Here is a 16045-nt window from a genome sequence, read left to right as displayed (position 1 = left end):
AATATTATAAGATATTTCTATTCACAGCACCCCGGGAAGACTGCAGTAAAATAAGGACTGCAGTTCATCAAGATGTACACAGCTTTCATCAGCCGCAAGCACTGGTGGCAGTAGATCTACTTCACTGGAATTAATAATACAAACTGTAATTGAAGGAGGGAGCACATATAATTTGGCATTTAAAGTCTTTATAAGTGCTCACATTATGAATGAATCTTGATTTGTATGTTGAATCTTAAGTTCTGGCAGCAGGAGAAAATACTGCTTAGGCCACAGAAATGGCTGGAGACCTTAGAGGCATTTCTCTACTGCTTATTCAGAATAGATTTGCTAGTGCATTCTATACATGAAACCTTACTTCCTGCACTTGGGCTTTTGTCAATATTTGCAAAAACAGTCTGCTTAAGTGCCCTTGGACTTCTGAATCAGCACAGTCTCAAGAGTGCACTGATTTTCTGCCTGCAGCTCAGCCCTAGTCCCACTTCATGCCCTGTGTCATGCCTTGGGGCAAGGAGCAGTTTGTAGTCTAAGTTTCACATTGCTCAGGAAGAAAGCTTGCAGGGCATCCTTTTGCTCATTCACTCCTGCTCATAGAATTTGTCACCAAAGCACCATCACAGGAACAAAGTGGCTTGCCACACACTGCTGGTTTAGTTCTCCTAGTAACTTCTTAAACTACTAGAGTAAAAAGGGGAAAACAAGTTTTTCAGCATGCACACAGGTGAATAGACAGCTTGTGTTCGCACATGTCAAATTAATTTTGTACTCTTGTCCTTCTGAACCTCCTTGGGATTTCTTGCAAACACCAACTTGATTCAGTTCAGGCTTTCTGATATTACCAAGATTTAGGAATAGCTAAAGGGCAAGTGTCCAGAGGAGAGGGCCAGTCTCTTTTCAGTAGTGCCCAGCAATGGAAAAAGGGGCAATGGGCACAAACTGGAACACAGGAAGTTCCATATGAACATGAGAAAGAGCTTCTTTGTTTTGACAGTGACAGAGCGCTGGGACAGGCTGCCATGAGAGACTGTGGAGTCTCCTCTGGACCTGGATTTGAGATCCACCTGGACATTTTCCCACACACCCTGCTGTACAGAACCTGCTTTAGCAGCAGGTTGGACTTGATGATCCCCAGATTCCCCCACAAACCCGTACAATTCTGTGATATTAAACCCTGCTTCCTTTGTTTTCATTCTGTTGGTAGGTGAGAAAAGCAGAATATCAATCTTAACTTTTTCAATAGGTCTTTAAGGAAAGTTCTAAAAACTCACCTATGTGCTCTTACATTTTTATATGATCATAAGGAGTGGCTGAAACTTGTTTGCCAACACACAGCAAAGTACAGCCTTATCTGTCCCAACCATATTGTAGCACCTCCTTATGAGGGCGAGGAAGTATATAAATAATGCAATTTTTTTTTTTTTCGTTTAGCCTGGAAATAACAACATTTCCTATTCCACCCCTTCTCTCTTTGCTCCATTTTACAGTGAGTACAAGCGTAATCATCATTCTTAATTAGCTGGTTTTGTTTTGTTCAATAAGGCCAAGAAGTACTACAGTGGAATTATTTACAGGAATAATGTTATTGAAAATTATATTTCAGTGAAAAGCTTCAGAGCAAGGTAAGATAGGGATCTCACAGGTTGAGAGAAAGAGAGTACATGACTTGCCTCAAACCTACTGATGCAATCATGGTAACATTAATTGTTCAGAGACATTAATCATCAAGTTAAAACAAATTTCGTCCCTTTGAAAAGCCTTATTAATTATAGAATGAAGAATATCATCTTAGATTTTGACAGCTGAGTCATCTTCAGAAAGAAAATTAGTCTTTCAAAGTTGCCATGAGAAATTACGCTGTTTGGAATCAGCTGTCGCTCTTAATGCAGCATAACAATTGCTACTGCATTTGTTCATTTGGAAAGAATGCTAAACCAGTGAAGATATCTGAAGAACTAAAAAACAGTTTGCTTGAAAGAATGTCAGCTTCCAGCTGCAATCAACCACTTCAGTTTACAATATTTCTCTTTCTTACAGAAGAAAATATATCCTCAAACCATTTCAACTCTGCTGAATTATATTAGGAGGGAGATATAGACTTTAATGAAATTAATACATTAATGTTTTCTGAATCCAATTAGAGTTTAACTTGCAATTTTTGGCCATACTGAATTGTTGTAGGAAATGCAGTAATAGCTTTGACAAGACAGGGATATTTGTGGAATAAATGCTGGGGCTGGAAGAGTCTGAGTGCCACACGTCTAGCTGCTAACAGAAATTCAGCGGTACAATTTCATAGCATGATGCTGGCACCACATCACAAGGCCTACTTTTAAAAAGTTTAACACAGCAAAGCACGTTTCAAAGCGTTCAGTTCTCCACCAGCTCGACAACAAATTGTTTGGATAAATCTTGAAAATGAGCAAGAAAAAAAACCAAGGAGATAATCGATTTTTTAACTAGTATTTTCTCTTTCTCCCCCTATTCTCCCTCTTTCTTCAGCTCGCTGTTGACTGTAGCTGTAGAAGTGATGGTTCTTAGCACTTACTGGGGGTTTGTTACTGCAGCAGTCCACGCTCATCCTCAGTTTGCAATAAACGCTGCACCAACCCTCCTACCTCCTTACTCAGAGGAATTAACTCCTCATTGCCCTTCGGCTTTGGCACAAAGTGCTTTCAGCTGTAGTTGCTTTTATGTTATAATTCAGCCGTAGTTTTGAGCAGTAATTTTCTTTAATGCTTATCGCTCCCTGTTTTGCTTTTTGTTAGTTTGTTTCAGCAAGGTGCTCTGATTCTGCAGTACTCGCACGAGGACTCGAGCAACTCAGAAATCAGTAACGGCAGGCAAATTCTGACATTACGATTCATTTACAAGATTCATTTTCCTTACAACACGTAGGTCTTCTGCCAGAAATTGCTTACAAACACACTGCGGGGGATGAATGAGTGGAACATATTTACGTATATTTAGGGAACAGCCAGGACAGCACAGAGTCCCGATTACAGCACTAGTCCTCTTAGCACAAAATAGAGGATGCGCGGTTTCTCAGCCTACTCCAACCACAGCTTCCTCACCAACCGACACAAGCAGTATAGAGCGCAGTTTTCTCAGCGAACAATTTATGCGTCCTATGGCCCCGCCCCCCGCACGCCCCGCCCCCCGGATCCCGAGCAGCTTCTCATTGGCTGCGGCAGGCAGCGGGCCGAACGCGGGCGTCGGTGAGGTGACGTCACAGGGGTAGTTCCGCTCGACCCCGCGTTCCGCTGCGGCGGAGGGCAGCTGGAAGCGGTTGGCGGTCGTGCCGCCACCCCACCCCCTCCCCCGCGCCCCGCGCTGTCAGGCGGCCCTGGGCAGCGGCGGTGGCAGGAGGAGGGGCAGGGAGCGCGGGCGGCGAACGTACAAAGAGGGCGGAGAGCCTGGAGCCGCGCCTCCTGTGTCAGGTCAGTTCGCGTCGGCTGGGTCGGAGACGCGGCCGATCCGTGCCGTGGAGGGAACGCCAGGGGGAGGGAGAGAGCTGGCCGGAGGGCAGCGTGACAGTGCCGTACCGCCGCTCCTCGCGGCTACAGGGAGGGGAGCGAGGGCTGCCGGCGCCCTGCCGTGCAGGAGATCGGGCGCGGCGCCCCCTGCCCCTCGCGCGCGACCCCCCGGGGCTTTCGAGGAAAGGGCGCGGCCTTCCTTTCGGCTTCTCATTGGCTGCGTCTAGCAGGGGGGCGGGGCCGAGGCGGCCTCGGCGTCACGTGGGCCGCTCCGCTTCGCACCGCGCCTCCTCTGCCCGCTGCGGCCGGGGGCAGCTGGAACCGGTTGGCGGGTGCGAGGTGAGGGCGCGCGCGCGGGGGGCGGCCGTTGGCGCTGAGGAGAGGGGCGGCCGTGCGCGCGCCGAGCGGGCTGGGGCGTGGGTCGGCGCCGCTCTTTTGTTCGCTCTTTTTAGTCGGCGGCTTATCCCGTCAGGGCGCTGGAGTCGTGCCTCTCTCTGTACGATTACTCGTATAGAACGTTCTCACGTCTCCGCGCGGTGACGCTTTGCGGAGAGTAGAAGCCGCTCACGCGAGTGGGCTCGTCGGCTTCGGGCTTCTGGAGGCGGCGTACCTTTGTGTCGCTGCGGGAGCTGTGTGACGGCTCTGCGTGCGCTTTGCCTGCGGCCGAGGGGGGCGGGCTGGCGGTGCCCGCGGGCCCCTCGTTACCGCCTGGAGCGCCTTGTTGGCCGCGGGGACGTGAGCGAGAAACGGAGCGGGCGGCGGGATTACTGAAATGGTGCCGTTTATCGTGACCTTTTTTTAAAGAACACGGTCTAAAAAAGCACTGTGGCGTGGTAAAATTCCTGCCTTTGGGCCAGCGCGGTGTGTCTGCATCGCCCCTGCAAGTTTGTTTCTGTCCGCTGCTCGCACTGCAGTGCAGCAGGGAGCTGCTGGCTCTGTGGCCGTCCTGCGGAGAGCGCGCTGCGGGGCTGGCAGAACCCACTGGCTGTGCGGGAGGACGCGAAGGAGTTGGTGCTGTACTACGGCTTGTGAAATTCTCACCCAGTTGTTGTCATCTTCACAAGCATGCCCTCTCACCTTCTGAAAATCTGGTGCTAGCTAGGTGTAATAAAATTAAGTAGTGGTAATTGGGTACTTTAAATGTATTTTATAATATTCTGATGCCAACAGCAAGCGGTGAAGTCTGTTCTCTATGTTAAGTTTTAATTGTGTGTGAATAAATGCCATGCAAACCTGGGCTGCAGTGCCCTGTGCTGACCCCGCTCTGGCCAACGTGCACCCAGCTGTCAGACGGCTTGGCTGCGATTGCAGCACCTTTCCCTGACCTGAGCTGCACCTCTGCTTGGTGTCGATAAGTCTCACCAGTGTGCGCTTTTAAGGTGGAGAGTGTCTGTTTAAAACAAGGGACGTACAAAGCACAGCCTTGTGGATCTTGCTCTTTGGCTCTGTGTATGCAAAGCGGCAGCGATATTTTGAGATAATTGAGTATATGCTTGCTTTTTGCATTATCCTGTGTTGGTTGGCTTGATGAGGGAATGTGTGCTATTCGTGTGAAGGAGCCTCTTTGAGGTACACAGGTTGACTGCTGTTTTACAGATAACTAAGCAAATTCAGTGATATATGGTTAAAATATTTTTACTTTAAGGACCAGATTACTTGAGGTATTAAAGTACATTATGGGATTATTGTGGTACCAGGCTTTCTAACTTAAATGTTTTCTGTGTAAGCACCTTTGAAAAATCCTATTAAGTACAGATATAAAATTTAGATGCCTGGATTATATATATTTTTTAAATTAACCATTAAAAACTAGCTTTGGATGTATTTTATTCTTGTGGTGGGGGGAAAAAGTACGTTCTATGTTGTCCACTCATCTTTAAACGTAATGTTATTCAGGAGTTTCAGGACGACGGTTTTATGGCAGACCCTTCTACCAGTAGCGTCATTTACTGGATAGGGTCTGCAAGGAGAGGTGCAAAGAGGTTTCACACTGTATTTCAAGATAAGGTTGCTTTGTTTTGGCTTTCTCCTTGTTAGCTTGTTGAATACAAATTATCCTCAGTGGATAAAGTCATGGTAAACGGTCAATGTATCATTTGATCTAGGTCATCTAGCATTTAGGAACTTAAGTTGGTTTAGTTCATCAGATGCGTGAAAGGGAGCGTAGTTTACAAAGCTGGATTCTCCCCTTGCACTGGCAGAACAGCATTTAACTTCTTTTATCTTAAAGGTTTTTTTCTAAGTTCTTATTTTCAACAGAAGACCTTGGTTTGTACCTCACCCCTCCCTTTAGAAAGCTAATGTCGGTTTCTCCAGAGAGTTAGTCTGTTTCTTCTCTCTTTCCCTATTAGAATCATGAAATGGTTTGGGCTGGGAGGGACCTTAAAGCCCACAATGCAATTCCAACCCTCAGCTGCAGGCAGGGCTCCCCACCTCAGCTCAGCTGCTCAGGACCCCATTTGACCTGGCCTGGAGCGCCTCCAGGGATGGGGCACCACAGCTCTGGGCAGCTGTGCCAGGGCCTGACTGCCCTCTGTGTAAGGAGTTTCTTCCTAACATATACCCCAAATTTCCCCTCTTTCAGTTTAAAGCCATTCCTCATTGTCCTCTCATTGTTAGCCCCTGTATAAAATCAGTCTCCCTTGAGTACTGTAATGCTGCAGTGAGGTCTCTCCAGACCCTTCTGTTCTCCAGGCTGAACAAGCCCATCTCCCTCAGCCTGTATTTGTAAGACAGGTGCTCCAGCCCTCTGGTCACCTTTGCGACCTCGTCTGGACTCACTCCGGAGTGCTGAGGGCCCCAGGCGTGGGCACAGTTCTCCAGATGGGCCTCGTGAAGGCAGAGCAGAGGGGGACAATCCTTTCCCTCTCCCTGCTGCCACCCCTCTGTTATACAGCCCAGGATACTGTTGGCCTTGTAGTCTCTAAGCATGCACAGTAATCGGGCTTTTGTCCCCAAGTCCTTCCCTGCAGGGCTGCTTGCACTGAGTTCTCTCTGTGTCTATATACTAGTGTCTGGGATTGCCCCAACTTGAGATTTCAATATGTATTTTTCCTGCTACCGCTCACTGTACCCAACCATTCTGCAGCCCTTACAGACATCTCATGGTTGATAAAGTCAATGTTTTATTCATTCTTTGTTAATGCAGTTGCTTAAAATGGTTCCTGTCTAATATGTGGGTAGGAAAAAAACGTAACTTACAGACTGAGGAGCCTGGAGGCCTCTATGGGAGTGGAAGGGGGTGGAGGAGGAGGAAGATCACGTCATCTTTCAAGCCTATCTTGTTGTCCTGCAGGTGTTGAAGTCAGAGCCTCTCAATCCCATTGGAGATGTTATTACAAATCTTACTTGAGAGAACATGTCATTTGGCTTTGTGAATGCTGTGAATTTTGATGAGTCTAAAATTTGTTCAGTATTTGTAAGCTAGGATATTATGTTTCAGGATTGTCCCAGATTATTTGGTGTATGTTTATATAAGCCTGAAATACTGACTGCAAGATATGGGCTGGCAAACAGCCAGTATCTTTTGAAGTACTTGACTAAGGTGTGCATCTCTGAATTCACTGGAAAGCTTAAGGAAGTAAATGGTGGGGGGTGTGGTGGCAAGATGTGTCTGCTACTGCTGAAGAGTCATGAGGGGCTTGATGTACCTCCAAACCATAAGCCAGAAGGCTCAAATAAACTTCAGACTTGGAATTATTGAACTCCATGTTCTGGTATGTTTTGACTACGACTGAAAATCATCTTGGTCTTCTCTATCCATGATGACATCCCTAACCTGTTCTACCTCATTTGTAGAGAAAAGCTGTATTTTGTGATGTTAACAGTTGATTGTATTATGCTAGAAGGGAAGTGCAGAATGTTATGTTTCTCTTCTTCCAAGTGCCTTTAGAGGCTGTTTTTTGTCACTTCCCAAAGTGATTCTTCTAGAATGAGAAGAGGAGAGCTTGCAGACTGTATTTCAGGATGTCCATTACCTCCTGCCACTCCTTCAGGTGTCCATGAGGAACATGGAGATGTTTACAGGCTATGTTAGAACAAAGAGTACAATTTTTCTTTTCCATTCAGCATGCACATTACTGTGCTTGAGGCCTTTGTTGCCTTTCTTGTGGGTGCAAGAGGGAAGGTAAGCAGTTCTCTGAAACTGCAAGATTCCTGGTTTCAAGAGGAAAACTTTATCTCCTAGCAAGGGAACCAAGGTTGCACATAACCACCAGGCTATTGATCTTGTCGCTGCCCTGGAAGACTTGCAGATAGCCTGTTTTATTGTGAGGTTGACTGATGGGCAGGGTTTTTTGAGTCAGACTTAGGCAGGCAGGTCAGTTGGGCTTAGGACTCAGAGTACCGCTGCTGTGCAGTCACCATCTCCTTGGGGAGCCTCCAGAAGCTGTGGAAAGTAAGGTACTACTTTGCAAAGGGAGGGGTGATGGGAGGGAATAGAGCTGTGACATGGTGGGTAAAAAAAGGACTTGTTTCTGTTGCGAAAGCAAGAATCTCGAGGTGAAGAAGCACGTTTTTGATGTGACGTGCTGTAGGATTGAGTGAATGTCTACTGAGTTGGGCTTGTGTATCCCATGAGTAAATGGCTGAGATTCATTCAAGTGTTCATCGCTCCCCTGCACAAGGGGTTAGCTGCAGTACCCTTAAATCCAGCTGCAGGGAGGGGATGGCTCACAGGACGGGAGGCAGTTGTTTGTGCCCCAAGCTGGCGTTGAGTCGTGTGGTTACAGCAGATGTGAATTCAGCTTTAGTGGTATTGAACCCCAAGGTTGTTTATAAATGGTGGTTGTGCACGATCGTAAGTCTATATGGCTGAATTGGTTAATATTTGCTAATTAAGAAATGTATAACTTTTTTTTTCTTACTTGTTCCAACTTACTACGTGACCTTTTGGGGCTTTATCTTCTCCCCAGCAGTCCCTCTGTACATGAGTAGAGGATTTTGCTGTTCCTCCCCACCTTTAGCAAGGTGGTATTGAAGGCTTGAAAGCATGTAGGGTTTAGAACATGGGCATCATCTCACCTGCTGGTCACAGAATCTGAGTATTTAATCTAGGGTTTCTTGCCATTTCCCTCTAGGAATAGAACTCTGTCTCCTCAGGAGCAGTCATAACTGGACAGTGCAACCTTTGTGCTTTATGAAATTAAAGTGTTTTTTTCGTATTATGTTAAAGTACAGAATGATCTGCGGGTGCAAGATGATATACAACAGTTTTGATTTATGATCAAAAAGCGAATTTCTACAGAAATACAGTTGTTGAGTGAACATATGTTATTTCTTCTTCACTGTGCTGGCATTCAGTGCTCTGCTGGAGTAGACATTTATTTAAACTGAGAGGTAGTGCTGTAGGCATGAACTCATGCTTTACTCTGGGGGTGTGAGCTGGAGTTTTCTTGTCCTGCTGTGTGTGCCCTGGGCAGGTTGGGAAGGCCTTGGAGATAAAAGGCCTTTTTAGCAGAACTGTGAATTCTTTATGAAGTGAGTTTATTAAAATTCCTTACAGTTAGTTACTGTCGTATAGAGAAGTAATACTGTTTTGTTAGTCATTTTTTAAAGCTCACAAATATATTTTAAGTAGATACACAGAATTTTTACAGCTCCAAGTAAAATGCTTTATAGATTTGATAACAGAGATTCAGATTTTCCGTAAGAGTGGGTGGATGGTTAATTTGGAGCAGAACAGACGTGCTGGTTTTGGGCTTTGTTTTTGTCAGGCTGAATTTTGAGTCATGTTGCGTGAGCTGTGGAAATAGGTTTTATACATACTGAAAGCCTGTTCTTGCTTTAGGGAAGCGGGTTCAGGCCTTAGCTGACAGCTGCCTATTTTGTAGCCTTTGCCAAATCACTTTTGCCTGCTTCATTTCCCCTTTGGCTCTTTGCAATTAAAGGGTGTCCAAGCAAGGACAGTGTGTGAACCCAAGCAAGGCCGTGAGCCTGTCAGGGTCTTTATAACAAACACACTCATGGCTGGTATGTACTTCAAAGTGAAGCTTTTCTGTCACGCAGCACCAGTTTTGAAACCGCAGTTTTATTTTTGGCACTGAAATGCTGCATTTTAACCTTCTCCTGTCTATAAATAGTTGCCAAAAATAAGTTCTAGAGCGTGTTGCTGTTAATATACAGACCACCTAATGCAGGCACGTCCAACCCGCTGCCCAGCACAGCTCCTGTTGCCCTGCACAATCATGGCAGTGGCTCTGCCCCACCAAGTGGCCCGGCATGGCTGTGTGCCCATCGCTCACAGCAGCCACGCAGCTGTGTGCTGTTGGTGCTGGCTGGGCTGAAACCGGCGTGCAGGAGGGTGCAGAGCAGTGCTGAGTGAGTTTTGGTAAGTGACTGTGTGCAGTGTGATGCTTTAGCTGAGCACAGGCCTGAACAGCAACAAATACGCAGCTGTGCTTTCTGTTTTGATGAAGGAATGTGTGAATAGATTTCAAGATTGCTGAAAAAATCATTGTTTGGTATGTTCATTTGAGAGCAGTTTTCAAGGATGAAGTATAGGAAAAGCAAAATTTCGTCAGAAATCCGACAAGAACTCACTCAGAATTGCAACCCTTTCCACTGAACTGGGCTGTTGCATTAGGTCACAAAAATAAGACCAAATCTCCCACTAGTTTTTTGTTGTTGTTACCCTCTTTTTATATTTAAAAAAATATTAAGAACCAAAAAGTTTTGTTACTAATATACATGAATTATAAAATGTATTTTAAATGTGGCCCAAGACAGTCACTTAGTGCAGCCCTGACAAGCCAGAAGGTTGGAGACACAGGACCTAGTGATGCAGGCATGACCAAATTCATAGAAGGCGTCTGCTCCTTATGCAGTTTCTGAAGTGTACTTATTTCTAGCATCAGTACTTTGCATTGTTTGTTTGCAGCCGTGTTACTTATGAAGCTTAAGTGCAGAATGTGTGGCCTGTTTAGGAGCAAAGTTAGTTATGTATACATATAAAAACTGAATCCCAAGACTCTCATATGTTGCATGATATTGATACTTGCATATGCTGTTGGTTTCAATGGTCTTTTTGCGTGTGTTTCCTCTCTCATAGAACAAGCAAAAGATGTAGTATGCTGTTCCTGAAATGTCATATTTTTCTCTCTCTCACTATAGGAGATTTCAACTTTCCTAAGACAAAAATTCTGCAAGTATGACCTCATCTCAAGTGACTTTTGAAGTGAGAGGACCATCAGTACCAGGTAACACAATCATGCCTACCACAAGCTTTCTTTTTGCTATTGTAGAACTGGAAGAAAACTGATTAGAAGACCATTCGAAGGCTCTTTTTGTTTTCTTCAGGACTAAAGGAACGTGTCAGTTCTAGTATTAAAGTAATTCATTTTAAAATACCTTAAGAAATTAATTTTGCACAGAAATACAAACAATTTCATGCAACAATTTTGTTGCTCACTCAAAAAGTTATGGTACTTTAGAATTAGCATTCTGTGTCTAGTAGCTTCTTACTCAATGAGGAATATTTACATTCTGGGCTGTGATAATTAAACATACGTTGACGTGTTTATTCTATTTTTTTTATTGCTCATTGTCCCTGTTGAAAGTTCTGTGTAATGAGGTGTGACTTCTGCTGGGTGCTAAGGGCAGAAAGACACTGCAGCTGAATTTAATATTCCACCTTACATACTTCAAAAGAAACAGCTGACAATCCTGCAAGTGATAACAGTCACTTGTTCCTAATTTTAAATTTGTCCTGTAGGACGCCTCACATCCTGAAGCAAGAGGTTTAGGCTGATGTTGTATTTCTGCCTAATGTTACAACAGATAGTTTTGTTTGTAGAAAAGCACCTTAGAAATAAATTGATAAGATCCATGTCTCAGTTGCATTTGGTAACAGAAAGATCTCAGGAAGGTTCAAGTCCCTGTTTAATTCACAGAGTAACTACTGATAATAACTTTGCTTTCTGTTTTCAGCAGAATTTCCTGGCTTTTGGAAAAGAACAACGTTTGGTTATTTATTATTGACCTTGCAAATGTCTCTTAAGCTCAGATTGGTTCTCAGTAAGAACTGCAGCAGAGCTTAAAGTGTTTGCAGTTCCTTACAATATAGAAGTATTTCTGTAGCAGCTTTAGATTTTCTGTGGGGTCCCTCCTGTTTCAGCTGTGTTCTTAGAAATGGGGAATCAGAGCTAGACTATCCCAGAGCCTATGCTTGACTTGGATAGGGGAATTAAATTGTTTCATGTTTTGTTACAAGTATTTGTTAAATATGTAGAACTTTTTGTCACACTTTGCTTTGTTATAATGAGGAAGACGTATTTTTTTGTGTAATATGATTTCATGTTCTGCTGAGATGTGCAAATAGTTCAATTCTTCCTCCTGTATTATTACCTTGCATTTATCAATCCCACGTGAGATCTTGTATCACTTATCTACCCATTGTTTGTTACATTGTCACGATGTAAAAATCAGCTGTATGGAACTATTGCTATCTAGACATAAAAAATCATAGCAAAATTGAAAATCTTTGTTTTCAATTCCCCAAACCATTCATCAAGCACCAGGTTCAGCATAGCAGAACATTTCCTTTTTCTTTTATTAAAGTGAGTAGAAGCAGCAAGTTCTTAAGAGGATAAGTGACTTCATTAAATGTTTCAGTCAAAGGTGTTTGGTCGTAACCATCTGAAGGGTAGTACAGCAGTGATGCAGGTGTCCTGTAGGGGTTAAGAGCTGGAACATGCTGTAGACCGTGTGTCAGTGAGAACACTTTTGAAGTGGATGTAAGATTAAATTGTGATAATGTCATCTTGGCTCTTCAGAGCAGATGTGTCCATTCAGTGGCTCCCTTATACACCTCCCTTTTTACCCCTATCCCTGTAGTGATTAACTAGTTGATATTGACGTTGAAATCCAGCATCAGTTTATTTTATGTGTTGCTGGAGTGCTGAAATGCTGTGTCCGCATCACTCAATTTTCCTGCTGATATCACTGGTTCCAGCTAAAGGGTAAAAGGGCATCCTCAGCCTAGGAATAGTGCCTTATCTCACTCTAGTCAGACCACTTCTGGAGCCAACCCTGCTGATGAAGCATACACACTGGCATAAGCTCGTGGCATCAAGTGCTTCAGTTTTACTTCATCGGAGTGGGACGAAGACTGTCACTGGTGCGACTCGTGTAGGTGTGCTGTCCCTTAGCAGGACGTAGTCAGGTGGTCAAAGATAAGCTAACGTGAAGTAAAGAAACAACAAACCCAAACTCACAGGGTTTAGAATTGCCTTTGAAAAGACAATTCCACTTTCTGTATTTCTCTTGTATTCTCTTTGAATAATTTGATCAGAATTTTACTAATCTTGGTGCAGCCATTCAGTGTAATTGAGTAAAGGTGTGCCTGTATCTTGTTTCAGTGTTGCCTTTTGTGTGTTGAACCTTGCTGTCAGCGTTCCCCTTATGTTCAGGTTGCTGGGGATTTTTGTTGTTAGAGAAGGCCGAAAAGCTACTGTAGCTGGATGTTACAAAGAGGAATGTAACTTAGTTTGTGCTTGAGAGATTGGCTGGCACTGAGGTGTACTGAATGCCGCTGTTTTAAAGGAATTTTAAAAGAAAAAAATTAACTGTTTAACATCTCCAGTCAGAAACTGTTAACTGTACGTATTCAAATGGCCTTCCCTTCTTCCTTCATCTCCTTCTTGTAGTTAAAAAAAAAAAAGACACTGTGTTGTGCCATAGATGAATGAAAAAGGTGAAAAACTTCATGTGTGCAATAACTTACGCTATAAATACACAATCAAATCTTGTCTATACTTGTATACTTGGAGCAAGCATGCAACAGGCTGATTTTTTTTAAGTGAATTGGAACAGAAAATGTTTATTTAGAAAACAAAGAATTGCAGTCAATGATGATCTCAAATTATTTCATTTAGCAGTTTTTAAGATGAAATCCTTTCTGTTTGTCACTTGTGTCTACAGTGGCCTTGTTCATAAATGAACCTCTTTTTAAATTAGATTAACCTGTACAGCTGGAAAAAATAACTTCATGTTAGATGTCTGAGTAAATCCTCAGAGCTCTTATTTCAGACCTGAAGTTCCAGCTATGATATTTGGCTTAATGGAAGATAACATGTCTTTGTTGCGTACTGGCACTTTGTGTCCTCAGATTATTGCAGCTCCAGTGTCAGAATTGCTGCTTTCCTAGAGTGAGAACATGAAATTGCAATCAGAGACACTTTCATCTCACTTAAGATTGCTACTTGTTTTTCTGAGGCTGCTCACTTATACATCTGTTCCTTGCTTTTCCTATTGGTGAAGCACGCAAGCTCTTGATACTCTCCCCTTTTTTCTCAAATCCTAGGCTACACCGTAACTTCAGCAGATAGTCTTCATCAGCTTTTCACATTTAGATGTCATTTAGATACTGAAGTACTTTTTTTTATAAATTACATTTTAATATATAAGTGGTTCCAGTTCTTTGGTGGCTCTTTCATTTCATTTCAGAGGAAGACTAAAAGGCTCAGCAGATGGTGAATAAGTGTAACAACTTCACATTTCCTCCTCCTGTAACAGATTGTTCTTGCGTGTAATAATGCTGTTGAAACTCAGTAAAAAGCAAAATACTAATTTGTCCTTTCCAGTTGTATTTATCCTTGTTCTCACAGTCCTGCTTGTTGGGTTTCTATTAAAAAAAAAATAAAAAAAAAAAAAAAAACAAAAACAGGATAAATTGCAATATTAACTTTTATCTCTTGGATTCCCTAGAATTGAGCATTCTTCACTATTGTAGTCTTTTTTTGTTCTTTCAATATGCATGTAATATAAATTAAAGTGTGGTGATTTAATGCTTCTTGCATGGAAACCTCATATTTTTATATCCAATAAAAACTTTAAAACAGTAACTTTATTTCACACAGAAATTAAGCTGTATTTTTGCCTTGGAAATGATGCTATTAACCTCCTGTTTTATCTGCTTCTGAATTAATTCATATGAATTTTAGGAAATTACTTGTTTTTTGATGTGTTAGTACATGTGTGCTCTTACACATCTGTGATTATATACATATTCACACACGTGAAAACTTGCCCTTTGCATTTCCAAAGACTTATTTGAACAGTGTTAATGTAGGAAAATTTGGATGCCAGCCTTCTTAGGAGTTTGGGTTGTTTGTAGTGCCTCTCAGCGGTATCTTTGTGATGGAAGTGAAAACGCTGTTGTAATTCTGAGTGGGAGGGGATAAGACTCTTTGGAACCAAACAGAAGTTTGGATGGGGGGGCCTGCTGTACACATTAAAATTATTCAAATGTTTAACCATGTAGACTATATGTAGTAGTTCCATATAGGCTGGAGTTACGATAACCATGCTTTTAATTTGGTCTGTTCACTTTCAGGGGAGGTTTTTGCAATATGTGGGAGCTGCAGTGCTTTAGGAAGTTGGAATCCACAAGCTGCAGTGGTCCTCCAGACTGATGACTGGTAGGCTGTTTTTTCTTTAGAAATCGAAAGCAACAAACTGATTCTGGTTCTGAGTTTGTCTACTATCAGGCTACATAGGAATCTGTTTAAGAGACTGTTTAACTTTGGTATGCTTTGCTAGTTACAAATGACGCTTATACCATTGTGAGTGATACATTTCAGAAGTACAGTTGTAGTCACTTCTAATAAGAGGTTGCCAAGGATAACTCTCAGTCTTGTAATGATGCAAACACTAAATTGTGGGTTTACTTTCTTCTTAACCTGTACAAGTACTTATTGTGCTGTAGGAAGGTGGGAAGATGATAGTTTTAATGCTAAAACTTGTGTGATTTGTGTTCATATGAAAATGAACTTATATGAAGACAGTCTAGCACTTCAGAGGAGTTCAGTATTTCCTTAAAAACCCTTACCTGCTGTTATTTGTCCACGTGATGCAGGAAATAGGGTTATAAGTGTAATTCTGTCAGTGACTTCATATGTGATATTGGATGAATTCCTGAATGATACCATCATGTTTTTGCTATCTGTTAAATGAGCATGAGAGTTCTTGCTCCTGTAGAGCTCTTCAGATCTGAGATCCGAAAGTGCAGTTTCTGTTCTAAGTATGCCTTCTGAAAAACTTTCTTATAGCAGTAGACACTGTTTTATTTAGAATGGAGAATGACTGAACTAAAGAAGCAATAATGAATCAGAGTACGAAGTAACCTGTAAAGAGCAGTAAGCCTCACAACTGTTTTGAATACCATGGTGCAAAGTCAGTTTTCTCATCAAAGTTGCAAAAAATATCAGTGTATTTGCATGAGTGTTACTTCTATGCTATTTCTAGGATAGATTATTGTCCTAATTTAAAACAACACAAAAACACCTGAGAAGCTACAAGCGTACTTGGTAAGGAAAGTTATATTTCAAACAAACGTTTTCTGTCTTTATTAATAAACAATTATTTTTTTTTTTTAAGATGACAGTAGAGCTTTTAAGCTAAAACAGTGTTTAGAATGTTGGATCAAACATCAGAGAACTGAAGAAAATCAGTTTTTTGAACTTATTATTTTCACAGTGAATTATGGAAAGCTACCATAGAGCTTCCTAGAGGAGTTCCTGTTAAGTATCGATATTTTAAAGGGTACTTCTTAGAACCTAAGGTATGTACAACCT

General features: G+C 42.6%; 1 protein-coding gene across 4 annotated transcripts in view; it reads left to right on the top strand.

Moving 5' to 3' along the window:
* The first annotated feature begins 3204 nt into the window (after positions 1 to 3204).
* GPCPD1 (glycerophosphocholine phosphodiesterase 1) overlaps positions 3205 to 16045 on the top strand; it is a 41762-nt gene continuing 28921 nt past the window's right edge. Inside the window, exons 1-4 of one of the 4 annotated variants that reach the window (XM_085219114.1) lie at positions 3205 to 3437; positions 10584 to 10669; positions 14806 to 14890; positions 15948 to 16032. In XM_085219114.1, the coding sequence (XP_085075240.1) occupies positions 10621 to 10669; positions 14806 to 14890; positions 15948 to 16032 (219 nt within the window). In that variant the 5' untranslated portion in view covers positions 3205 to 3437; positions 10584 to 10620. Of the gene's footprint in view, positions 3438 to 3503; positions 3813 to 7940; positions 9802 to 10583; positions 10670 to 14805; positions 14891 to 15947; positions 16033 to 16045 lie in introns of those variants that run through there. The other 3 variants (XM_085219115.1, XM_003203804.5, XM_085219117.1) reach the window with 3 other exon arrangements.

Source organism: Meleagris gallopavo, chromosome 2 (assembly GCF_905368555.1).
Source record: "Meleagris gallopavo chromosome 2, MGAL_WU_HG_1.1, whole genome shotgun sequence".
NCBI classification, from domain to species: domain Eukaryota; kingdom Metazoa; phylum Chordata; class Aves; order Galliformes; family Phasianidae; genus Meleagris; species Meleagris gallopavo.
This window is presented reverse-complemented; position numbering and strand designations above follow the sequence as displayed.